This window comes from Anomaloglossus baeobatrachus, chromosome 4 (assembly GCF_048569485.1).
Source record: "Anomaloglossus baeobatrachus isolate aAnoBae1 chromosome 4, aAnoBae1.hap1, whole genome shotgun sequence".
Classification (NCBI taxonomy): Eukaryota; Metazoa; Chordata; class Amphibia; order Anura; family Aromobatidae; genus Anomaloglossus; species Anomaloglossus baeobatrachus.
This window is the reverse complement of record NC_134356.1, coordinates 62,659,779-62,687,537: the sequence shown is the minus strand read 5'-3', so window position 1 is coordinate 62,687,537 and position 27,759 is coordinate 62,659,779. Positions and strand designations below refer to the sequence as shown.

The 27,759-nt window shown below is 46.1% G+C and overlaps 1 protein-coding gene and 1 long non-coding RNA gene across 3 annotated transcripts in view; one reads left to right on the top strand and one right to left on the bottom strand.

Moving 5' to 3' along the window:
- Nucleotides 1-25,910, top strand: part of LOC142301215 (uncharacterized) — a 125,344-nt gene extending 99,434 nt beyond the window's left edge. Inside the window, exon 3 of the long non-coding RNA XR_012752712.1 lies at nt 25,341-25,910. This is a non-coding gene — a long non-coding RNA (uncharacterized LOC142301215). The remainder of the gene's footprint in view (nt 1-25,340) is intronic.
- The window catches only part of LOC142301214 (leukotriene C4 synthase-like), a 132,757-nt gene that overhangs the window by 25,888 nt on the left and 79,110 nt on the right, over nt 1-27,759 (bottom strand). Inside the window, exon 4 of one of the 2 annotated variants that reach the window (XM_075342242.1) lies at nt 12,011-12,081. In XM_075342242.1, the coding sequence (XP_075198357.1) occupies nt 12,011-12,081 (71 nt within the window). Of the gene's footprint in view, nt 1-12,010; nt 12,082-25,214; nt 26,460-27,759 lie in introns of those variants that run through there. The other variant, XM_075342241.1, reaches the window with a different exon arrangement.

Below are 27,759 nucleotides of genomic sequence, written 5' to 3'. Positions count from 1 at the left end.
TTATGTAGTAGTGTGTCTTAAGATGTCATGTATAATTTAAGATATAGTTGAGTTGTGTATAGGACTGTTTCACAGGAATGTTATGCAGGGAAATAGCAATGTATTAGATAGAAACATTATATAGAATGTTTATGTAGGATATACAGGAATGTTTGCTAATGTAAGATATAGTAATGTAGTGTTGATAATGTTTGCATAAGAATGTAGGTGAGAGGTTAAAGAGGTTTTCCACTACTAATGTGATGCCCTTTCATTTGTCCTAACTACTCCTAATGACCAGTTTCCTAATATGCTTGTGCTACCTACCCTGCTCCTATAAGCTTGTAAGGGGGGGTTACAGGAGCTAGATAGAAGGGTAGGTTCGGGTGTAGTTTCTGTGGTTCATCACTAGAGGGCACAGGGTCCCCATAGTTGTTTGCAGGAGGGGGGAAGGGAGAGTTTTAGCAGAGTGGAGAGGGAATTAGTGAGAAGGATGAAGGAAGGAGATCAGAGAGTAATGAAGGTGAGACAAGGAAGGAGGCAGGAGGCTGCAAAGCAACACGGAGTGGAGGATAGTCGGGTCCTGAAGGAAAGAAGGTTGCCCTGTTTGAGGACTGGCAAAAGAAGGAATGTTGCTGAGGTTCCCCAGGAAGAGGGAGGTCAGCATGGCCAGAACACCCGTATTCGCAGGGAGAGAGACCGGTAAACCAAGAGGCCGATAGAAAGCTCTTTCAGCCGGAATAGTGAGAGTAGCAAGAAAACTGGTATGTTTGGAGAAGGAAAGATGCCCTGTCTTAGAAACGGAGGATATGTGCAAAGAGAATAAAGCAAAGAGATTTAAAGAAAAACTGGAGTCTGTCTCTCTGTTGCTGAGAGTGAATGCAGACAGAGATGAAAGTCAGCATACCACTACCACCCCTACAGTCAGATTCCCCTTTTCATGAAGCGGACCAGCCGGAGGACACATGACTACAACCCCCAGCCTCGACGGGGCCTCCGGTGGTTCCTTCAAGCTGAACTCTCTGCGGCTTGTATATTCCTATGTTGATGTATTAGCTTTGATCCTTCCAGTCTGGAGACCGGAGTAGAGCAGGGCACGTCACTGATGAGGGCAGGGCAGCCTCTCTGAGTGACAGCAGTCTGGGCACGCATGCCCAAATAACATTTCATTCTCCTCTCCGTCTACTTTACAGTGCGGTCCTTTGATGTGACAAGCGCTGTGATGTGCAGATCGATAAATAGTATATATCACATCACATGATCTGCACATCGCAGCGCTTGTCACATCAAAGGACCTAATTGTCAAGTAGGCGGATAGGAGAAAGAAGTGTGATATAGGCATGTGGGCTTAGACTGCTGTCACTCACAGAGAGGCAGCCTAACAGACTGCAGGGACAGAACTAGTTGTGTGTGGGACTGGCCCACAATGGGAGAGGTTATCTCATAGGGTAAGTGACTGTTTCCTCATAGAATAGACAGGTCATCAAGGCCGTATGTAGTGAGCGATTCGCAACAACTGCAATGTAGAGACCGGAGTGAGATAGTGTGATCCTCGGGTGTTAAGGTGGCTTTACACGCTACGACATCGCTAAAGCGATGTCGTTGGGGTCACTGATTTTGTGATGCACATCCGGCCGCGTTAGCGATGTCGTTGCGTGTGACACCTATTAGCGATTTTGAATCGTTGCAAAAACGTTCAAAATCGCTAATCGGTGACATTCCCCACTGCTATCAATTATCGTTGCTGCTGCAGTAACTATGTTGTTCCTCGTTTCTGCGGCAGCACACATCGCTATGTGTGACACCGCAGGAACGAGGAACATCTCCTTACCTGCGTCCTGCCAGCAATGAGGAATGAAGGAGGTGGGCGGGATGTTCGTCCTGCTCATCTCCGCCCCTCCGCTTTGATTGGGCGGACGCTTAGTGACGTCTCTGTGACGTCGCTGTGACGTGGCAGTGACACCGAACGCACCTCTCCCTTGAGGGAGGGATTGTTCGGCAGTCACAGTGACGTCGCAGAGCAGGTATGTTGTTAGGGCCAGATGGACGGGTAGACCCTGGAGGTGGATCCACTGGGCTGAACTCCCGGATGAGGGAAAGGAGTCCGGCAGCCGGAGCACTGTAGGTAGCAGGACAGTCCGTGCACTGGGAGAATACGGAGAAGTCCCTGGGACCACGAGGTCACTGATGGTGGTCCGGGTGACGGATCTCAGGTTCGGAAGCCGTGATGGTGTCAGGCGGGGTCCGGAACCGTTGGAGCGAGATGACGGGTCACCGCAGGGATCCGAGATGGTACGGACTGTCAGGATGGCAGATGGGCAGCGTTCGGGGTTCGAGGTACCGCAGGACCGGATGGCGATGCAGGATCGGCTCTAGAAGATAGAGAGGTAAGTATCTCACAAAACACAAGGAGACCTGACTCCTAGCTTGGGAAAACACGAAGATCAGGCCCCGCCCCCTTGGACAATAACCCCTTTATACCCTGTACCTGTTCTGCATCATTTCCTGTTAATGGACGCTGGCCCTTTAAGAAAGGGTCAGTGACCGCGCGCGCGCCCTAATGCGCATGCGCGCGGCCTGGGTGCCAGAAGCCAGGGAAGGAAGCTGAGAGGAGGACGCAGGGGAGCCGGCCAGGACCTGGGAAGCCGTCGGACGCCGGGATCGGAGACCAGGGGGCCTGGGAAGGACGGGCACCGGAGGCTGGAGAGCGGGGAGCGTGGCAGGTGAGCCGGGGAGCGGAGCTGAGGACCCGGGGAGCGGAGCAGAGGACCCGGGGAGGGGAGCCGAGGACCCGGGGAGCGTGACAGTACCCCCCCCCCCCACGCCCCCCTCCCCGCAACCGGGACATGAAGGCACGGATCAGAGGAGTGCCCACGTTCTCCCTGGGCTCCCAGGACCTATCCTCAGGACCATACCCCTCCCAGTCCACCAGGAAGAACTGTCGACCCCGTACGGTCTTCATGGCCACGATATCCCTTACCGCATAGATGTCGTCATCGGCAATAGGTGGAGGAGCCGGACTGGCAGCAGCGGAGAAGGGACCAAGGACAACCGGCTTGAGCAGGGAGACGTGGAATGAGTTGGGTATCCTCATCGTGGCCGGGAGCTGTAGCTTGTAGGAGACCTCATTGATCTTGTTGAGGACTTTAAACGGCCCGATGTAGCGAGGACCCAGCTTGTATGATGGTATGTTCAAGCGGACGTACTTGGAAGCAAGCCAGACGAGATCTCCAGGAGAGAAACACGGAGGGTCCAGACGTCTCTTGTCTGCGTGTCGTTTCATCCGTAGGGAAGCACGCCCAAGGGACGCCTTGACAGAGTCCCAAATGGTTGCAAAGTCACGGGCTACAGTATCAGCAGCAGGGACATCCGAAGAAGGGGATACCGGCAATGGGACGGAGGGCTGGAGTCCGTAAACGACATGGAAGGGAGAGCTGGAGGACGACTCACTGATGTGGTGATTATGGGAGAATTCTGCCCAAGGAAGAAGCGTGGACTAATCGTCATGATGGGCGTTCACGTAGTGACGTAAGAAAGATGTCAATATTTGATTGATCCTCTCCACTTGGCCATTAGACTGAGGATGGTAGGCAGATGAAAAGTCTAGAGTCACTCCCAGATGTTTGCAGAGAGCCCTCCAGAAGCGGGAGGTAAACTGAGTTCCTCTGTCGGACACGATGTGTGATGGGAAGCCATGCAAGCGGAAGATGTGATGTATATAGGCGTCCGCGAGTTCCTGAGCAGAGGGCAATCCAGCCATAGGAACGAAATGGGCCATTTTAGAGAATCGATCCACCACGACCCATATGACTGTGTGTCCGGAGGACAATGGCAAGTCCGTAATAAAGTCCATCGCTATGTGTTGCCAGGGAACTGAGGGTATGGGCAGAGGCAGAAGACGGCCGTATGGCAGGTGTTTGGGTGTCTTGTTCCTGGCACAGGAGGAGCAGGCAGAGACAAAAGAGGCGACGTCCGTGCGCAGGGATGGCCACCAGTAATGACGTACAATAGCGCTCCATGTTTTCTTCTGACCTGCATGACCGGCTGTTTTCGAGGCATGACCCCAGTGTAACACTTTTTGCCTGTCTGTCTCAGAGACATAGGTCTTCCCGGGCGGTATCTGGGCCAGGGTGACAGGAGTCACCGGAATAATCTTGCTTGGACAGATGATGGGTTGAGATGTCTCTTCCTCCTGTTCCATGGGCACGAAAGACCTAGACAAGGCATCAGCGCGTACATTCTTGTTTGCGGGTCGGAAATGAAGCTGGAAGTCGAACCGGGCAAAGAACAAGGACCACCTGGCTTGCCGTGGGTTCAGTCGCTGAGCAGTCCGCAGGTATTCCAGGTTTTTGTGGTCCGTGTAAACAATGACAGGGTACACTGCTCCTTCCAGAAGATAGCGCCATTCCTCCAGAGCCAGTTTGACCGCCAATAGCTCTCGGTCACCGATGGTGTAATTGCGTTCAGGCGTGGAGAAGCTCTTGGAGAAGAAACCGCACGTCACCATCTTCCCGGAGGAGGACTTCTGCATGAGCACTGCTCCGGCTCCCGAGGAGGAGGCATCCACCTCCAAGGTGAACTGGCGGTTTAACTCTGGACGGTGGAGTACAGGAGAGGAGGCAAAGGCTCGCTTTAGAGCGCCAAACGCGGCGTCGGCCGCAGGTGACCAGTCCTTTGGATTAGCCCCTTTCTTGGTCAAGGCGGAGAGAGGAGCAGTCAGAGCCGAGAAGTGAGGAATGAACTGGCGGTAATAGTTAGCGAATCCCAGAAAGCGTTGGATTGCCTTCAGTCCAGAAGGAGGAGGCCAGTTGAGAATGGAGGAGACCTTCTTGGGATCCATCTGCAGTCCGGTATCGGTGATGAGGTACCCCAGGAAGGGGAGAGAAGACTGTTCGAAGACGCACTTCTCGTACTTGGCATACAGACGATTCTCTCTCAGTCGTTGTAGAACCAGTTGCACGTTCTCTCGGTGGGTCTGGAGGTCCGGAGAGAAGACAAGGATGTCGTCCAGATATACCACCACACAGACGTAGAGAAGGTCCCGAAACACATCGTTCACTAATTCTTGGAAGACAGCTGGTGCATTACACAGGCCGAAGGGCATCACGCAGTATTCGTAGTGCCCATCGCGAGTGTTGAACGCGGTCTTCCATTCATCCCCTGAGCGGATACGGACCAGGTTGTAGGCACCCCGAAGATCCAACTTGGTGAACACACGAGCTCCTCTGAGCCGATCAAACAATTCGGGGATGAGCGGCAGGGGGTACTTGTTTTTCACGGTGATCAGGTTCAATCCCCGGTAGTCTATACATGGGCGTAGGTCACCCTCTTTCTTCTTTATGAAGAAGAAGCCTGCTCCAGCAGGAGAGGAGGATCTCCGGATGAATCCCTTAGCCAGGCTCTCTGTGATGTACGTAGACATGGCCCTTGTTTCGGCTGGAGAGAGTGGATATATCCGTCCTCGAGGTGGTGTAGTTCCCGGGAGCAGGTCAATGGCACAATCGTAAGGACGATGTGGTGGAAGTACTTCGGACTCCTTCTTGTCAAAGACGTCCACGAAGGACCAATAGGCTGAGGGCAGTCCCGGTAGGGACTCGGGAACCGGAGGTCGCCGGATGGGTTGTATGGTCTTCAGACACCTCTCATGGCAAGAAGACCCCCATCGAGTAATATCGCCAGTGCCCCAGCTGACTGAAGGCTCGTGTGTCCGCAACCAGGGAAGGCCCAGCAGAATTTGATGTGACATATGTGGGAGGACGTAGAGAGCGATGTTCTCGGTGTGCAGAGCACCGATACGCAGTTCAAGCGGCTTGGTGATCCAGGAGATGGTGTCAGAGAGAGGTCTCCCATCCACAGAGGCAATCACGAGGGGCTTGTCGAGTGGAGTAACAGGCACCCGGTACTTGTCCACCGTGGCCTGCTGGATGAAGTTGCCTGCTGCCCCAGAATCGAGGTACGCCTCAGCCGTAAACCGCGTCTCTCCCGTTGTTACTTGCACAGTCCATGTAACTGGGTCTGAGAGAGTCCCAGCACCTAGGGTGGCCTCTCCTACCAACCCTAGGCTTTGGAGTTTCCCGGCCTCTCTGGACAGGCGCGTAGCAGGTGTGTGCCCTCTCCGCAGTAAAAGCAGAGACCCTTGGCGAGCCGCTCTGCTCGACGTTGTTCAGACTGTCGCACACGGTCGATCTGCATGGGCTCATGGACGGAGACACCAGAGGCCGTTGACTGGAGTACGGCGGGCTTCCGTGGAGGAGAGGAATGCCGTACCGGACGTCTCTCACGGGATACCTCTTTGGACCGCTCCTGAAAGCGTATGTCCACTCGAGTCGCTAGGGTAATCAGGGCGTCCAGGGTGGACGGTACATCACGTCCAGCCAGCTCATCTTTGATTCGACCCGATAGTCCTTCCCAGAAGGCGGCGGTTAGGGCCTCGTTATTCCACCCGAGTTCTGATGCCAAGGTGCGGAAACGGATGGCGTATTGACCCACCGTCAGTGTTCCCTGACGTAACCGGAGAAGTGATGACGCAGACGCGGAGGCGCGTCCGGGTTCGTCAAAGGTGCTGCGAAAGGCCTGCAGGAACTCCTGGAGGTTCTTGGTCATAGGTTCCTCCTTCTCCCACAAGGGGTTCATCCACGCCAGTGCCTCGCCCTCTAGGTGAGACATGATGAAGGCGACCTTGGCTTGGTCGGAGGCAAACAGATGTGGCAGCTGCGTGAAATGGAGGGAGCATTGGTTTATAAACCCCCTGCAGGTCTTGGGATCTCCGGCGTACCGGGGTGGTGAGGCCAAACGCAGTCTGGAAGCATCCGAAGAGGCAGCCACGGGAGCGGGGGTCGTGGCTTGACTAGTGGAGGCTCGGGATGTTGAAGACGTGACTGCCGCTTGTAGCGTGGTCAGGCGGGTGTCCACAGAAGTCATAAAGTTCAGCATGCGGGTCTGAACTTCACGCTGGCGTTGGAGTTCCTCATGCAAGGCCGCTAGTGCTTCGGCGGGATCCATGGCCTGATCTTACTGTTAGGGCCAGATGGACGGGTAGACCCTGGAGGTGGATCCACTGGGCTGAACTCCCGGATGAGGGAAAGGAGTCCGGCAGCCGGAGCACTGTAGGTAGCAGGACAGTCCGTGCACTGGGAGAATACGGAGAAGTCCCTGGGACCACGAGGTCACTGATGGTGGTCCGGGTGACGGATCTCAGGTTCGGAAGCCGTGATGGTGTCAGGCGGGGTCCGGAACCGTTGGAGCGAGATGACGGGTCACCGCAGGGATCCGAGATGGTACGGACTGTCAGGATGGCAGATGGGCAGCGTTCGGGGTTCGAGGTACCGCAGGACCGGATGGCGATGCAGGATCGGCTCTAGAAGATAGAGAGGTAAGTATCTCACAAAACACAAGGAGACCTGACTCCTAGCTTGGGAAAACACGAAGATCAGGCCCCGCCCCCTTGGACAATAACCCCTTTATACCCTGTACCTGTTCTGCATCATTTCCTGTTAATGGACGCTGGCCCTTTAAGAAAGGGTCAGTGACCGCGCGCGCGCCCTAATGCGCATGCGCGCGGCCCGGGTGCCAGAAGCCAGGGAAGGAAGCTGAGAGGAGGACGCAGGGGAGCCGGCCAGGACCTGGGAAGCCGTCGGACGCCGGGATCGGAGACCAGGGGGCCTGGGAAGGACGGGCACCGGAGGCTGGAGAGCGGGGAGCGTGGCAGGTGAGCCGGGGAGCGGAGCTGAGGACCCGGGGAGCGGAGCAGAGGACCCGGGGAGGGGAGCCGAGGACCCGGGGAGCGTGACATATGTGCGTGTGACGCTGCCGTAGCGATAATGATACAACGACTGGGGCGGGTGCTATCGCACTAGACATCGCTAGCAATTGCTAGCAATGTCGTAGCGTGTAAAGCGGCCCTTACTGAACCATTGGACAGGAACAACTTGAAGGCAAGATACCTACCCTCGGGCGAGTGGCTCTAAACTGAAGGAGCCGGAGTACGGAGTAACTGTGGAAACTGTTTAGTAAAAGAGTAAAAGTTTGTTTAGTAAGAACAGCTGGTCTCCGTGTCAGTTTACACTGCTGTCTGGTCCTGGCCTGTCAAAGATGATGGCGACATGCGGCTTTCCAAAAGGTACAACCAATGTGAAATGTAGTTTCAGCTACACAATGAAGCCTCAGACATACCCCGTCACAGCAGCCTCGGGATGTAAACAAGTGGTGTGTGGCCAATGGCAGCAGGCTACACGACTCCTAACCCGAGCTGAAATGCATTGCAGCACAAAGATTTGTCGAGTCTCTGCACTGCAATGTGCAGGCAGCCGATTAAGGATTTCAATATTAACTGCTCTCCACACCCATAATCCCACCCACCTCTTTGTACTGAAGCCAGTGATGAGAAGTGGGAGGGTTATGGGCGTGGGGAGCAGGAATATTCATGTTCTTTAATAGCAGCACACGTGACCACCCAACAGCCGGCTTCCTGTAGTGGCTGGGTGGTCACCTGTGCCACTATTAAAGAATCTGAATATTCACTGCTCCCCATGCTCCTAATACCGGGCATGTGGAGCAGTTAATATGTCTGCGGTGTAAGTGGGCACGCATGACACTGATGTCATGCACTGTGCCACTTACACACTGAAGTCGGTTGTCAGCATCGGAAGAGGACATCGGGGAGAGGAGAAAAGGTGACTATAATTGTTTTTCTTTTTTTGTTTTTTGACTGTATCTGGCATGATGGGTGATCATATGTACCACGATGCGGCTAGGATGGAGACATATGCAAGGATGGGGACGTATACCAGGATGGAGACATATACCAGGACGTAGACATATACCAGGATGGAGACATATACCAGAATGGAGACATATACAGTTAGGTCCAGAAATATTTGGACAGCGACACAATTTTCGCGAGTTGTTGGGCTCTGCATGCCACCACATTGGATTTGAAATGAAATCTCTACAACAGAATTCAAGTGCAGATTGTAACATTTAATTTGAAGGTTTGAACAAAAATATCTGATAGAAATTGTAGGAATTGTACACATTTCTTTACAAACACTCCACATTTTAGGAGGTCAAAAGTAATTGGACAAATAAACCAAACCCAAACAAAATATTTTTAATTTCAATATTTTGTTGCGAATCCTTTGGAGGCAATCACTGCCTTAAGTCTGGAACCCATGGACATCACCAAACGCTGGGTTTCCTCCTTCTTAATGCTTTGCCAGGCCTTTACAGCTGCAGTCTTCAGGTCTTGCTTGTTTGTGGGTCTTTCCGTCTTAAGTCTGGATTTGAGCAAGTGAAATGCATGCTCAATTGGGTTAAGATCTGGTGATTGACTTGGCCATTGCAGAATGTTCCACTTTTTTGCACTCATGAACTCCTGGGTAGCTTTGGCTGTATGTTTGGGGTCATTGTCCATCTGTACTATGAAGCGCCGTCCGATCAACTTTGCGGCATTTGGCTGAATCTGGGCTGAAAGTATATCCCATCCCGATACACTTCAGAATTCATCCGGCTACTCTTGTCTGCTGTTATGTCATCAATAAACTCAAGTGACCCAGTGCCATTGAAAGCCATGCATGCCATGCCATCACGTTGCCTCCACCATGTTTTACAGAGGATGTGGTGTGCCTTGGATCATGTGCCGTTCCCTTTCTTCTCCAAACTTTTTTCTTCCCATCATTCTGGTACAGGTTGATCTTTGTCTCATCTGTCCATAGAATACTTTTCCAGAACTGAGCTAGCTTCATGAGGTGTTTTTCAGCAAATTTAACTCTGGCCTGTCTATTTTTGGAATTGATGAATGGTTTGCATCTAGATGTGAACCCTTTGTATTTACTTTTATGGAGTCTTCTCTTTACTGTTGACTTAGAGACAGATACACCTACTTCACTGAGAGTGTTCTGGACTTCAGTTGATGTTGTGAACGGGTTCTTCTTCACCAAAGAAAGTATGCGGCGATCATCCACCACTGTTGTCATCCGTGGACGCCCAGGCCTTTTTGAGTTCCCAAGCTCACCAGTCAATTCCTTTTTTCTCAGAATGTACCCGACTGTTGATTTTGCTACTCCAAGCCTGTCTGCTATCTCTCTGATGGATTTTTTCTTTTTTTTCAGCCTCAGGATGTTCTGCTTCACCTCAATTGAGAGTTCCTTAGACCGCATGTTGTCTGGTCACAGCAACAGCTTCCAAATGCAAAACCACACACCTTGTAATCAACCCCAGACCTTTTAACTACTTCATTGATTACAGGTTAACGAGGGAGACGCCTTCAGAGTTAATTGCAGCCCTTAGAGTCCCTTGTCCAATTACTTTTGGTCCCTTGAAAAAGAGGAGGCTATGCATTACAGAGCTATGATTCCTAAACCCTTTCTCCGATTTGGATGTGAAAACTCTCATATTGCAGCTGGGAGTGTGCACTTTCAGCCCATATTATATATATAATTGTATTTCTGAACATGTTTTTGTAAACAGCTAAAATAACAAAACTTGTGTCACTGTCCAAATATTTCTGGACCTAACTGTACCAAGAAGGGGACATGATAAGGCCTTATAGCAGGATGGAGATATGATGGGGACATATACCTTGATGAAGACATGATGGGGACTTATATACCAGGGTGGAGACACGATGAGGACATATACTAGGATGGAGCCATAATGGGGACATACACCACGGTGGGGACATGATGAGGACATATACCAGGATGGAAATATGATGGGGATATATACCAGGATGGGGACATGATAAGGACATATACCAGGATGGAGACATGAGGGGGATTATATACCAGGATGGAGATATGATGGGAACATATATCAAGATGGGGCCATGATGGGGACATATACCAGGGTGGGGCCATGATGGGCACATATACCAGAATGGGATATGAGGGGGACATATACCAGGATGGGGCTATATACTAGAAGGCGTACATGATAGGAACATACAATATACCAGGATGGAGACATGATGGGGACATATACCAGGTGGAAGACATGATGGGTGGGGGGACATATACCAGGATGGGGTCTTAATGGGGACATATATATCAGGATGGGGACATATACCAGGATGGGGCCATGATTGGGACATATACCAAGATGAGGGACTTATATATCAGGGTGGGGGACATATTTAGCAGGCAGTGGCCTTGGATGGGGAAAATTAGTACAGGATGGGGGACATTACTAGATAATCAAGGGAAAGGGGGCAACTTGTATGTCATTATCGAATTTAGAATGCTAGAATGGCCCATACATATGACCAACATGCCTTGGAAGGAGGGGGCAGGGCCAAACTTTGTACCGAGGCTTACTGGGCAACATGTTCATAGTAATAGTAATGGCCAGCCAGCTATATACTTTGTCTGGGGGGCATGGCAAGCTGCATCATGTATTATAGCACATGAAACAATGTTTTATAGCACAATGTATTCCGGCATGATGTATAATAACACATAGTACGATGTATTATGGCACAATGTTTTATGGCAAATGGACCTGGTACACCTTATCGTTGTGGGATGACTTTTACGCTTTTTTTTACCAAATAGTGTTAGCTAAGTCGCCTATGAAAGTTACTTGCACTACTATTTACTTTTTACTTATTTTAGGGTATACTCTCATTTTGTGGAAACATAATTTTGCAGGATATTGATTTATTTTTATGAATAATGTGCTACTTTTTTCTTGGCAACCTGGAAAACTACTTTACTAGAGTTAATCAGTGTCCATTTTGATCCATCAGATATTTGACGTTTGGAGCTATTTTCTCTTACCATCAATGCTTGTAGGAGAAAATGCTTCCATACAGTATATACAACATCCAATAGAGCATAAACCTCCTCCTGCCTCCATATATATGGACACCAGAAAATAGAAGATTTCCTTCTCTCAAATTACTTGCTCCAATGTATTAGATATGCAGGGATCAGATGCTCAGCAGCAGAGAACTATAATAAGAAGTTGGTATGTCGGCCTGTATTTATAACTATAGTATTTATAGATGTAGACGGATTGGTGACACTTATCTCACCTTGATGGAAGAAGATCCCAGACAGCCAGAGCAAAGTAAGGAACAGCGGGAAATATTCTGTGCAATTAACCCTGCAAAGAGGAGATCAAAAGAAATAGATGAAAATAATCAAATAAATTGTATGTTGTACTGTGACTCTGTTTCATTAATTTAATATCTCTGATTCCTGGTAACAAGCTAAAACAAGTACAGGGTTATTTACGCCATACTTTACCTGGAAAATTGATAAAAGAGACTTTCAATTGGACTGATATTGGACTGTACATACTTTGGTTCTTGAGAAACTGATGTTGTAAAGCAGCTATTGAAAATGTCCACCGTTTGTACCCAACCACGTCTCTACGCACTCTTCCATATTGTATCCCTCAGGACGTCTGGGGTTATAGCCTGAAATTCTTGCTGTATTTTCTCTCAGAAGGCTTGTAATGTTCATGGCTTGTTACCGTACACCCGACCTTTCAAATGGCACCAAAAGGAAAAAAGCCTCTGGTGTTAAATCAGAATCTTGGTGGCCCCAGTTCCCTGGAGATTACTCTGTCATCAAAGAAGGCTTCAATCTTTGCCATGCTGACAACCAATATATGATGAAATCCCATACACCACTCCACTATTCTTGCTGGTTGGTACAGCCCTCCATTAAGCTGCAAAAATTGAAGGAGATTATGATGGAATCCAAGGCACCGAAATCTTCTAAACCTTCCTCAATTCAGCTGGACAATGAGGAACTTAGGATGGGCTATTTCCATCAGGATGGTGCAACATGTCACATATTGGTTGTCAGAAGATTATTATTATTATATATTACTATAGCGCCATTTATTCCATGGCGCTTTACAAGTGAAAGAGGGTATACGTACAACAATCATTAACGGTACAAAACAGACTGTATAGGAGGAGAGAGGACCCTGCCCGCGAGGGCTCACAGTCTACAGGGAATGGATGATGGTACAATAGGTGTGGATAGAGCTGGTTGCGCAGTGGTCTACTGGACTGAGGGTTATTGTAGGTTGTAGGCTTGTTGGAAGAGATGGGTCTTGAGGTTCCTCTTGAAGCTTTCCACGGTAGGGGAGAGTCTGATATGCTGAGGTAGAGTGTTCCAGAGTATGGGGGAGGCACGGGAGAAATCTTGTACGCGATTGTGGGAAGAGGAGATAAGAGAGGAGTAGAGAAGGAGATCTTGTGAGGATCTGAGGTTGCGTGCAGGTAGGTACATTATTGTGGAATCCAAGGCACCGAAATCTTCCAAACCTTTCTCAATTCAGCTGGACCATGAGGAACTTAGGAATGGCTATTTCCATCAAGATGGTACAATGTGTCACTTATTGGTTGTCAGAGGTTTATTGTGGAATCCAAAGCACTGAAACTCTTTAAAGCTATCCAAAAAATTTTATTAGTCCCAGCATACAAAGAAAAAATGCAGATAGCAAAATTTCGGCCAACATATGTAATTTTTAATGGCTTGATAAAGGTCCTGCGTTGGCCGAAATGTTGCTATCTGCACTTTTTCTTTGTATGCTGGGACTAAACATTTTTTTATAGTTTCGGTGCCTTGGATTCCACAATAATCTTCTGACAACCAATATGTGACACATTGCACCATCCTGATGGAAATAACCCATCCTAAGTTCCTCATCGTCCAGCTGAATTGAGGAAGGTTTGGATGGTTTTCACCTAATCATTTGTTTCAGAAAATATGGGGCCGATTATGTGCCGCCTGGAAATGGCACACCAGACGCCAACTTTTTCATGATGAAGCAGCATCTCATGAAGCACATGTGGGTGGTCACCTGCCCAAATACTGGTGTTTTATTAATTGATATAGCCCCATAGGTGAAACCAGTCTTCATCAACGAACCCCTTATAGTCCAATATGTTTTCATTTTCAACATTGAAGGTCTGGAACCACTGACTTTAATAAATTCTTCTCTTGATTTGGCCCTTTCAGTTCTTGGATGACAGTGATTCTGTACGGGAGAACAAAATCTTTCTCTGCCATTCGTTGACATGTGGAATACGATATGGAACGATTTACGTGGAGATGCCAGAAATCGCTATTTCACATCTTGAATTGTTTACTCAGACATTTTTGGACGTCCTCCATCATGCCTATCCAGTAATCTTCCTATACGTTCCAACTTATTCACCAATGACACAATGGACGGTTTTGATGGCGGATTTCGACTTCCAAAGTTCTTTACAAACTCTCTTTGGCTCCTCTTTAAGGACTCCGTTTTCCAATATGTTTTCACAATGAAAACACACTACCCCGAACTGTATCTGTAGATTATTAACAAATGAGAAAGAATTTGGCAGGCGTGAAATACAAACACCACACATAAATTACTGAAATACAGCAATTTTATCCCATGATGGAGATGACCGGCAGAGCAATACATCAGCGAGGATGTTTCTCATGGCTTATGCTGAGGTTCATTGCACTCTCATTTCTCTTGAGCCAAAGTATGTACAGTCCAAATTTCAGTACGATCTTTTAGACGTTACAACAATTTTTCTGGGTAAAGTAGCGAGTGAATCACCCTGTAGCTCCTCCATACTCTTTTTTTTTTTTATCTAGTCTCTTCTTATGACAACTTTGTAAAACATAGGGGACAGGTTGATGGTAGCATGACTGTAGGATCCTCAGACTACACAGGGGTTATTTGTAACACTAATAGAATATGGACATAAACACTAGTCCAGATAAGAGTACATAAAAGCCAAAAAATACTTTATTAAATTACATTTAAAATAAATCAAGAAAAAAAATCTCATAACACATGTTTGAAAAACAGTGGACTGCTGGCTATTGCAGGGACCTAGTTGGCACGGTTCATTGTCTCTTGGTATTGTGCACATACTATGTTTCTTACTGAGTTCAGCCACAAAAGTATATAAAAATCACCTCTTTTTAAAAAATGTCACCCTTACAGACCCGTGTTATTAAATTATGATTAAATAAATAACTTTAATAAGGGCTAACAAGGGTTAGTGGGTGCTCTCGTCTGCTGGCCTGGCCATCTTTACAAAGACCACTTTATTGGGTAACCAACACTCAACAGCTTATATTACATTTCCGGCAAGAACACAAGATGGTACAAGCAACAGTCTCACCCTTCCGCTGCTCGCCAGTGATTAGAATTTTCATGACTTTTGGCCATCCAAGGCCAACTATCTCAGCCAGCAGCACCGTGCTTTTGGTGGGCACCCACAGAGGAGATAGCGGCAAACTTAAGTAGCTGACCGAACACAGCAAGGTATGCAACCAGGTGACCTAATTATCCCAACATGAGTTCTCCAAGTGAATTTGAGGGCTCATTGTTGGGCAGTGGAGCAGTTCTGCAATCCTCCAGTTGGATACATGGACTTTAGACTCAAGTCCTGCAGAATTATTTTGGTGACAGGATCAAGGCCTTTTTATATCTTTCATTCACATTTCAGGGTTTTGTGTCTAACATGATTCTTGGGAGATGGCTGTCCCTTCATTGGTCACTAGTTAAATCCAACATAATTGTCCTCTGAACTATGTAGTCTTAGGCTATGTGCACACAGTGCGTTTTTCGCAGCGTTTTTCAGGTGCGTTTTTGGCCTCAAAACTGCATGACTTTGCTTTCCCAGCAAAGTCTATGAGTTTTCATTTTTGCTGTCCGCACACAACTTTTTTATTTAAGCTGTGTTTTTTAGCTTAAAAAAAAATGGACATGTCAATTCTTTCCTGCGTTTTTCTGCGTTTTCCCCCATGCAATGCATTGGAAAAACGCAGAAAAATGCAGAGATTAAAAACGCCACAAAACACAGCCAAAAACGCACCAAATCGCGGTAAAAACGCATGCGTTTTTACCGCATTTTTTGCCGTGGGTGCGTTTTTGTGCGTTTTTAGCAACCAAAAACACACAAAAACGCAGCGTCATAACAACACAGCGTGTGCACATAGGCTAAGGGGGCTGAAGCAATCCACAATTAGGAGGCATGCCACAAATTAGCAGATAAAAAGGGGTTCTGGACAGTCTTAGGCTGCTTTCACACCTCCGGTTTTTGCTGTGCGGCACAATCCGGCACTTTGCAGGAAAAACGCAACCGTTTTTTTTTGCTGCCGGTTGCGTTTTTCCTGCATAGACTTTAATTAGTGCCGCATTGTGCCGCATGGCCTTGCGTTCCATCCATTTTTGGCCGCATGCGGCAGATTTAGCCGATGCGGCGGCCGGATGGAACGTTGCCTGGAACGTTTTTTTGTGCGGCAAAAAAAACCGCATCGTGCCGCATCCGGCCGATGCGGCGCTTTTCCCAATGCATCCCAATGGATGTCGGATGCGGCGCGATGCGGCAAAAACCGCATCCGGACGCCGCATGCGGTTTTTGCCACTGCGCATGCTCAGTAGCATGCCGCAAGCGGCAAAAACCAGACGGGCCGCATGTAAACAACTTATGCAAAGGATGCGGTGTTTTCACCGCATCCGTTGCATAGGTTTCACAGCCGGATTGAGCCGCACTGGTCAAACCGGATGTGTGAAAGCAGCCTAACATGAAACAATTGCTAGTGTCTCTTAATTTACCAAACAAAGCAACAATATTTCTGGGTGCTGGCATGATTAAGAACAGTTCACCCCCATAAAACTGATCTGATTTACGCTGAGTCATTACACTATGTCCTCTATGTGGCTATGAAGTTAATTTGAAATATATTTGGGGGCTGGCAGGCTCCCCTGAAAAAGTACTGTATTTTTCGGATTATAGGACACACTTTTTCTCCAAAAAAATTGAGAGGAAAGTGATGGGTGCACCTTAACATCTGAATGTAGCTTACCGGGGTGTGGTAGAGAGAGGTAGCAGGATAAAAGGGCAATGCTGCAGCAGCGGGCTGCGGTGGCTGTGCAGGGGCTGCGGGGGCTGCGGCAGCTGTGCGGGGGCTGCGGCGGTGAGGGCTTCAAATAATGGTGCCCGTAGCCGATGCATGCACAGATGGAGCTCTCGTCTCAAGATTTCATCTGCACATGCACCGTCCCGGCCCATTGAGCTCTCAGCAGCGAATTTAAGGAAAATGTGGCACCTGGAGGTGGCGTGTGCACAGATGAGATCTCGGTTTTTCATTGAGCCGAGAGCTCAATCTGTGCATGCCCTGGCTCGAGTCACACTTTCTTCGAAGCCCTCACCAACCACAGCTCATCTGACGCCGCAGCACAGCCGCCCCAGCACCAGAATAGCCTCCCCAGCACAGCCTCGACCGCCGACAGTTTCTGGGACAGCATCTGAGACACCTGCAGGCTGCACCGCCCGGAGCATTGCCCTGTTCCACCACCACCCCTGCCTCCTGTGACCCCACTCCACCACCGCTGTTGCCCCCCTCCGGTAAGACACCACCGGATTATAAAATGGACTCCTTTTTTTCACCCTTTTTTTCCTCTAAATTTGGGATGCGTTTTATAAGCTGGTGTGTCTTATAAACCAAAAAATACAGTAACTGAATATTCAATTTTTGTTTAAACAATTTTTATTCAGCATGGAAAGTTATGAAACTTTGCAAATCTCTTTATTGTCTTTATTCCTGTAAAAAAAATTGAAGCAACTTCCAAACCTTAGCTTTTCTCCAGTCTAACTTTTCTTTTTCTCCCTTTTAGGGTACGCTCCTACTTGCCTATAAAATGAATGAATGCAATGCAAGAAATAATTTGATTGCACTCATGGTATTCAATGAGGCAGTGCTGATCTGCAAGTTTCTCCTCGGCTGTAATCGGGCTGAGGAAAAAAATTGCATCATGCTGCGTATGGTGGCGTAAAACTCACTAATGCGAGTTAATGGATGAAATTTAAAAAAAAACGACATCACACGGACCATCCGTATGCAGTCAAATTTTTAAGCTGCTTAAGTAAAAAATCAAGAGGATATTCAATCATTCCCTGATAGGAAGTCATCCTACAGGGAAGTGTTTGCACCCTCAACAATCACAGCTATAAAACTGTTAGTCATATCCACGCCTACACGGAGACCAAGAGGATATCCAGAGCAATAAACATGGAGATGCTCCTGGTCCTTATACAAAAGTGACCCGAGCTTTGGGACACAAAGGACCCAGGATATTTGAATAGGGTGAAACGCGATGCTTCGTGATCCTATATCTATTGGGAAGTTCCAAATTACAATGACAGCATATGTGAAATGCAAATCGGAATAAGTTTTGATGATGCACATTTTATGAAATACAACACATGCACCTCGGTATTTGTAATGTTTTTGGCCACGCTAAATGTACCTGGCCGATGTCACAAATATTTTGAAATTAGCCATATCATATATTTTAGCCATGTTTAGGTTCTCTTTGTTAATGAAGAACCAGAATTGTGTGCTGTAGGGGTTCGTTCACATAGGCATTAGGTATTGGGCAGTGTTCACACTGACAACATTCTTAACCCAACACGGCAAGGTTTATTAGCTCCATAAACCCTGAAGGGACTATAACATAAAACAACTATGCTTTGGTACAAAAGGTAAATACAGCAGGACAGTAAATACAGCAGGGTAATACTCAGGCAGGTATCTGACCAGTAGTTCGGCAGGTACCGATCCAATTCTCTAGTAAGTATACGTCCAATACTCCATCAGGTACACTTCTAATACTATATATATGTACTATATAGTACATCATAAGGCTGCAAACTCACTGTTTACAGTCCTACACACTTCACTTCGTGGAACACAAAACCACGGCCCATGCGTATGCTGACACGGGACAGTTCCCAGCATCTCTATGAACACACTTTATCTCCCACCCAGAGTCACCACACTCATCAAGTCCTTAAGCCCATTTATATTTACATGCCATACCTGAGACTTCGCCAGGATGAAGAATAGTGCTGCAGGTGGGTTATATGGAGTAAGAGCTGTACTGGCAAATGCTACAGTCCATTCATTCTGGGACTTGGTCAGTTTTACCATCTCTCCTATCTATTCTCTCTCCAGATATCCTTAACCACATAGCTCTATGGGTTCAACCCAGCCCAGAGACAGAGGTGTCGCCAGTGGCACATTACACACATGGGAAACCATCGCCATACAATCCTCCATGACACCCCTGGATCTCATACTCGCATTCAATGCACCAGTTGTAAGGGTTTGTTCATGTAGGTAATTAGGTATTGGGCAGTGTTCACACCAGCAATGTTGTTAGACCAACAAGGCAAGGTTTATTAGCTCCATAAATCTCGGAGGGACTATAACACCATCGCCCACCACAAAGGTAAATACAGCAGAACAGTACATTACATACAACAGGTTAATACTCCAGCAGATATAAGTCCAATACTCTGACTGGTATATGTCCAATATTCTGGAATTTGAGATGAGATCTCTCCAGCTCCCACACTCTGGTAGACTATCCACCATTAGATGGTCCATTTCCTCTGTAGGCCCAAAGACCTAAAGACTGCTCAGCTCCTCAGCTGACTCCCCAGTTACTTCATAGCAGGGCTGTGGAGTCGGTAAGCCAAACCTTCGACTCTGACTCCGACTCCTCAATTTCCCTTGCACCGACTCCAACTCCGACTCCGACTCCCACATATATTGCTTATAGTTAAGTGAAAAACGTATTGGAGTACAATGTGAACATCAGACATGTAATCATTTTTATGATACAATAATCAAGATATTTGGATAGAACATAAAATATTTGTTGGAATACAACTTTAGAACACAAAAAACTGTAATAAATTGTAAATATGCTATACAATATGTAATATACAGTAGATTACATATATATCTTGTGTGTGCATGTATAATATATATATATATATATATATATATATATATATATATATATAAAAAAATATATATATATATACAGTCAGGGCCAGAAATATTTGGATAGTGACACATGTTTTGTTATTTTAGCTGTTTACAAAAACATGTTCAGAAATACAATTATATATATAATATGGGCTGAAAGTGCACACTCCAAGCTGCAATATGAGAGTTTTCACATCCAAATCGGAGAAAGGGTTTAGGAATCATAGCTCTGTAATGCATAGCCTCCTCTTTTTCAAGGGACCAAAAGTAATTGGACAAGGGACTCTAAGGGCTGCAATTAACTCTGAAGGCGTCTCCCTCGTTATCCTGTAATCAGTGAAGTAGTTAAAAGGTCTGGGGTTGATTACAGGTGTGTGGTTTTGCATTTGGAAGCTGTTGCTGTGACCAGACAACATGCGGTCTAAGGAACTCTCAATTGAGGTGAAGCAGAACATCCTGAGGCTGAAAAAAAAGAAAAAATCCATCAGAGAGATAGCAGACATGCTTGGAGTAGCAAAATCAACAGTCGGGTACATTCTGAGAAAAAAGGAATTGACTGGTGAGCTTGGGAACTCAAAAAGGCCTGGGCGTCCACGGATGACAACAGTGGTGGATGATCGCCGCATACTTTCTTTGGTGAAGAAGAACCCGTTCACAACATCAACTGAAGTCCAGAACACTCTCAGTGAAGTAGGTGTATCTGTCTCTAAGTCAACAGTAAAGAGAAGACTCCATGAAAGTAAATACAAAGGGTTCACATCTAGATGCAAACCATTCATCAATTCCAAAAATAGACAGGCCAAAGTTAAATTTGCTGAAAAACACCTCATGAAGCCAGCTCAGTTCTGGAAAAGTATTCTATGGACAGATGAGACAAAGATCAACCTGTACCAGAATGATGGGAAGAAAAAAGTTTGGAGAAGAAAGGGAACGGCACATGATCCAAGGCACACCACATCCTCTGTAAAACATGGTGGAGGCAACGTGATGGCATGGGCATGCATATCTTTCAATGGCACTGGGTCACTTGTGTTTATTGATGACATAACAGCAGACAAGAGTAGCCGGATGAATTCTGAAGTGTACCGGGATATACTTTCAGCCCAGATTCAGCCAAATGCCGCAAAGTTGATCGGACGGCGCTTCATAGTACAGATGAACAATGACCCCACGCATACAGCCAAAACTACCCAGGAGTTCATGAGTGCAAAAAAGTGGAACATTCTGCAATGGCCAAGTCAATCACCAGATCTTAACCCAATTGAGCATGCATTTCACTTGCTCAAATCCAGACTTAAGACGGAAAGACCCACAAACAAGCAAGACCTGAAGGCTGCGGCTGTAAAGGCCTGGCAAAGCATTAAGAAGGAGGAAACCCAGCGTTTGGTGATGTCCATGGGTTCCAGACTTAAGGCAGTGATTGCCTCCAAAGGATTCGCAACAAAATATTGAAAATAAAAATATTTTGTTTGGGTTTGGTTTATTTGTCCAATTACTTTTGACCTCCTAAAATGTGGAGTGTTTGTAAAGAAATGTGTACAATTCCTACAATTTCTATCAGATATTTTTGTTCAAACCTTCAAATTAAACGTTACAATCTGCACTTGAATTCTGTTGTAAAGGTTTCATTTCAAATCCAATGTGGTGGCATGCAGAGCCCAACTCGCGAAAATTGTGTCACTGTCCAAATATTTCTGGACCTAACTGTATATATATATAGATATATATAAAATTACATATTGTATTTCATATTTACAATGTATTAGTTTTTTGTGTTCTAAAGTTGTATTCCAATAAATATATTTTGTTCTCTCTAAATATCTTGATTATTGCATCATAAAAATGATTAAATGTCTGATGTTCACAGTGTACTACAATAAATGTTTCACTTAAATATAAGCATTATACTAAATGTTATTATTTTGTATGGTTATATATAACACTATGTAATACACTATGTAAGTGGCAAAAAAACAGTTTTCAACAAAAACATACTAAATAACATTTGTACAGTCTATGAATTTGTTCTAAGAAATGGAATTGCCTCCATCAGATCCTCCTTCGCAGATTACCTCAAATCTGACTTAATAAGTTTAAGGCTAAAGAACAACCTCTCTACAGTAACTTGGGTTGGAGGCAAAGCCGTAACCACATGGGCAACATCTCTACCAATTTCCGGGTATAAAGGAATTGCCTCATGCACAGTCAGTTTTGTTGAATTTTTCTATTTCTTTGAGAGCAAGTGAAAAATTTTAGTGAAATCTAGTCAATCTGCTGCTATAGGAGACGAAGTGAAATATTTTTCCTTGTGGCAACACTTTGCTGCTCCATGTCATCCAAATACTTGTCAAAGTTAAACTCCTCAACTGATGAGGATGAAGATATGGCAGCAGTAGGTCTGTCAGGCCCAAGTCCTCTTGCGCCTCATCCTAACTGCTACCTTACTCAAAGCTTCTTTTCCTTTAGTAAGCTGTTGATCATCAAGCAGTATATGATGACTTGGGTTCACATAAATAGCTGCCAGAAGAATTGTATTTTGCAATAGCTGTGTCTCTCTCCATTTCATTGAAGCAGAAATGCCATCTGCGATTAAACCTCCTCTTTGGAACAAGCAAAATAGCAAGTTCTTCCACTCCCTTATGAAAATGCCAGAAGTTAAATCCTCAGCTTGTAATTTTTTAGTCACGGTAAATGGGTGATTAAGCAATTCCTTCAATTCAGCCACCTGTGTCCATTGACCTTCATTTAAGGTTACTTGAGGGTTCACCATATCTATAAGAAACGATTTTAGTTCAAGCAATCGTTCAGTCATTAAATAAATGCTGCCTGACCGAGTGGCTTGATCAACAATTGCCCCTTTCCTAGCACGTCTCTTCAAGATGAAATCAATTTCAGGGGTTCTGGCGGCAATAACCAACTTCCTCACTTTTCCAATCAGATTTCCAGCATGTCCGCCCAGTTTCACACATCCGGCTTTTCGCCGGTTTGGCGGATGTGGCGCACGCCAGTACAGTACGATACAGTACAGTGGCAGCGCCGCAACTTACAGGTCACATGCTCCAGTCACATGAAAGCATGTGACCGTCGTTTGTCGCGCTTCCACTGTACTGTATACACTGTACTGGAGTGAGCCGCATCCGCCAAACCGGCGAAAAGACAGACGTGTGAAACTGGGGTAACCCTCTTGCAGACTATCTTATTGCCAGCTGCAGTGTGCACAACACAGCGCATGTGATGAATATGAAAGTGTTTTGAAGCAGCTCCAACAAGATCACCTAATCCTAAAGTATAATTTTACTGTTCTTCTGTTGTAATATCTGTTTGTTCCTCAGTTATATTAATAGCACTGTGGCTCCATCTCACACATACTAAATCCTAAATTTTCTTCTAGCTGTTGTTCATTTCTCTCATTCATCAGTTTAATTGTACTTATGTTTGAAGTATTGTTCGTTACAATGGCAAGAATGTTCTTTTTTGCATTCCTAATCTTGCAGAACTTTTTCCACTAAGGCCTGGAGAAACTGGCTGGTGTGATGAGCTTTACTATCTTTTACTGCAAGTGTCTTACTAACAATTTCTTTCTTGTCAAACATATCGAACATTGATGGCAAAATAATTCAGTGAAATTCAGTGACTCTGGCATCCCAGCAAAGGCAATGGGTTTCAAGATAGGACATTCAGACACATCGTGTTGTGAGGCTCCTCACAAAGAATGAGCATGTCAGTTTGTGGCGGTTTTCTAATCTGCTTTTGCTATTGAAAACATTCTTGATGAGCTCAAAAACCTTTCAGGTGATGCGGTTTTTTAAAAAGCTGATCTGCTTTTGCAGCTGAAAAACGTATCCTCAAAAAACGCAGCAAAAACGCTGTGTGTGAATGTAGCCTTAGATCAGGAATAGAACAGACATTTATAAGACATTTCATAGGTTTCCCAAATTCCTATGAAAAAATTTTCATCACACTCTGCATTGCACTACTGTCCCCAATTTATTATATATTTTAGGAGTCGGAGTCGGTGCATTTTATACCGACTGCACCAAAATGCGCTCCGACTCCGACTCCACAGCCCTGCTTCATAGAGAGAGAAAGACCCTAGCATGTCTCTCTCCCAGCTAAAGTTCACATCTGGTGACTCATGAGCTGGTCACACTCCCTTCTGTTACATCCAGCAGATTGACTGTCTAAGGCTGCTTTCACACTACGTCTTTTTAACATGCGTCCTGAATGTTTTTTTGCTGCAAAAGCGGATCCTGATTTTACAGCAAAAAAACGCATGCAAACGCATGTGTTATTTTGCAGGATCCTGTCACTGGATGTTTAGGGGCGGGCATTGGAGTCATGTGATCGGGAGTGAGGGGAACTAAACGTTCCAGACTGGGAGCCGGCATCTGACAGCTGCGAGGCTCGTAACCAAGGTAAACATCGGGTATACTTGCTTGGATACCCGATATTTACTTTGGTTACGAGCTTCTGCAGCTGCTAGGAGCCGGGCTCCCTGCACATGTTACCAACGTAAACATCGGGTAACTAAGAAAAGCGGTTACCCGATATTTACCTTGATAACGAGTGTCCGCAGCTCTCAGGTGGGGGAGAGGGAGGGGGAGAGACAGAGAGGGAGGAGAGAGATAGACTGATCACGCGAGGCTGGTTTCTGGGCATGCTCAGTAGAGCAAGCAGGATCCTGCCTATCAGCATGCCAGCGTTCACCTGCATTTGCGTGCTGTTTAGTCAGGATCCAGCAATTTGCAGTATTTGGACGCAGCTCAAAAACGCTACAAGTAGCGTTTTTGAAAGATGTTAAAAAAAAGCAAGTCGCTGGATCCTCACTATAACGCACGAAAACGCAGGTGAACGCATGTTAACGCAAGTCCATTGCAAATGCATTGAAATGAAAACGCATTTGCACTAGATCCGTTTTTGCGTTAAAAAAACGTTCATGACGCATGTTAAAAAGACGTAGTGTGAAAGCAGCCTTAGCAGCTGCAAAAGCTGAACCCATTTTTTGTTTTCATATCAAACACTGCAGGTGCACTCCTAATCAAGACCGACACAGCTGAGATTAACCCCGTCCTTCACAGCCATGCTACAGTGCACTCAATGTTACTGCTGATGCCTACAAATATTTTAAAATGCCTTTTTGCCTAATATTTGGCTTAATGCTACCATACTGGATTGTATGTCAAATACAAAAATAGGGCACAAATTATGCTGCATCGATGGTAATGATAATGTGGGAAAATCACAAACTACTTACAGTGTAATATATATATATATATATATATATATATATATAAATTATATATATATATATATATATATATATATAAAAAAAAGAGTAAACCCCTCACATTTTTGTAAAAAAATATTTTATTATATATTTTCATGGGACAACACTGAAGATATGACACTTTATTATATAAGCTGTATGCTGACTAGTTTACAGTGTATCAATGTAAATTTGTTGTGCCCTCTAAATAACTTAACACAGCCATTTAGGCCTTTTTGTTTCACAAATAACATATGATTTTAACTCTGCATATACAATTTTCTTTCCAGTACCGTAACCAATGTATGGGAGAGGGACACACCTTCAGAATCTGAAGCTGTCGAAGAACAGGAGAAAGAGGTTGGCCCATACCCCAAACCATCCAGCGATGCGGAACAAGGAGACCAGGTGCATAGCAGCAGTCCAACCTTGCCATTGGACATGTCCCTCCAGACAGCACTCATACTCTGCAGGGCATGGCAAAGGGTTGAGACCCTCACCTAGACCACAGTTAATGACAATGGGGACAGGGCGAAGGGTTTAGACCTTCACCACCCCACAGTTAATGACAAAGGGGATAAGGCCTTTTGCCGCAGCTTGGCCCGCCATTAGTCCAGATTAGTTGGTTGCCATGGTATTGATCCCTCCAGTGTCACAAAATAGTTTACCAACATGTCATGAGGCCAGAAGGGTCATGGTGATTCACAACCATATGAGATACTTGATCTGTATTGAGTACAGAACCACCCACAACTTCCATGGAGACAGGCAAATCATGGATACGTGTGACGTTATGTAGGATGTCAAAACCCTCCATTTAGCACAAAAAATGCCAAAGGTGCATTTTAACAATAAGAATTCCCTGATAAGGCAGTAATTAAAAATCCTACTCTGCTTGTTTAGAGATCGCTGGAGAAAAGGCCTCATGACGTGGAAGTGCCTCATCCCCAACCATAACAAAAGGAACAGGATCTCCTCTCCCGTGGGGGAAGGACTCCGGTATCATTGTTCTGAAGCCACCAACCCATAAAGGAAGAACACAAGATCCGTGAATCTATAGTTCTTCCATAGGCCACAATGTCTACCATTCTACACATGTAGTTGGTGTCAGGCACAGAACCACAGAATGATACTGCTTATAATTATAGAATTGGGACTCTGAGTTCCGCAGCTTCTTAACCCGGCTGTGCTTGAAGTTGACGGCCCCCACACAGCTTGGAAACTTGCAAAGTTCATAAATATCCTGGGAAATATTGACCAAGTTGCTTGTGATGAGCTCGGGCATACACTTCTTCTGGTGACGCTCCCATATTTGACAGAAAGTGGGGTGCACAATTCTGGAAGTTGTGGATTTCCCCAGAAGAAATTCCAGGTGCAAAGCCACGTATGACAAACCAGTAGATAGAAATCTAAAAGGGGAACACAGAAACCAAAAAATAAACAATTAGTACAGAAAAGCAGATGGAGAGGGATACAAAGACATTTATTAAAGATTCGGAGTTGAGACCATATAATATTTGTGGGTTGATGCCATAAAGAACCTTGTGTGGGTTTGAAAAGCAGAACAAACCAAAGCCAACCAATAATAGGAAACACAATCCCAAAGTCTTAAAGGGAACCTGTCATCAGAAATTTAGCTTGAAATCTAAAAGTTTCCCCCTCTGCAGCTCCTGGGCTGCATTCTAGCAGGTTCCTGTACTTTTTGTACTTGTACAAATTAAATACTTTATAAACTTGTACCTTTTGCTATGTAAATTTTGTAAATCGTCCATGGGGTCGGGCTCTCTGCTGACTGTTGCTGTTCCTCCAGCACATTGACGCCGTCCCCCCACGCTCCATTTCATCCATCAGGACGCCGCCCATTGCGCCCGAGGTGCCGCCCACGCCAGGATCGCTGGTGATGTGTGTCACAAGCACGAGATTATGGGCGGCGCTGTGATTGCATCGCAAGTGCCTGCCCATAATCTCGTAGACACGCTTTCCCCCACTGCCTCCAGCGTTCTGCGCAAGCGCTCGCCGGCCAAATAATCCGATGTCACCTCCTTCCCATCTTACCCTGCAGCAGGGCAAGATGGGAAAGAGGTGACGTAGGGTCATCTGGCCAGCAAGCGCTTGCGCAGAACGCTGGAGGAAGAGGGGAAAGTGCAGTCACGAGGTTATGGGCCGCACTTGCTGATGACACTCACAGCGCCGCCTATAACCTGGTGCCTGCACAAAACGTCACCAGCGGTCACACGTGCACACAGTGCACAGTCCCGCTACAGTCGCACAGCGCATGCGCGGGACCACGGGCGCCCAGGGGCGGCGTCCTGAGATATGAAATTCAGCGTTGGGGTGCGGCGTAAATCTGCTGGAGGAACAGCAACGGTCACCAGAGAGCCCGCCCCCATGGACGATTTACAAAATTTACATAGCAAAAGGTACAAGTTTATAAAGTATTTAATTTGGTTTAAAAGGGGCCACAAAACGTACAGGAACCTTGCTAGAATGCAGCCCAGGAGCTGCAGAGGGGGAAACTTTTAGGTTTAAAGCAAAATTTCTGATGACAGGTTCCCTTTAAAGATGAAATGTACATAGGTTTTGACATGGAGCCAATTTTGCTTATATTTTTTGTACATTACACACAGCAATTGTTTTGGTGATACATAAAGGTGAGTGCTTCAAAACGCAAAGGATGACTTGCAGGGCCTCTACTATGCTCCACACAAG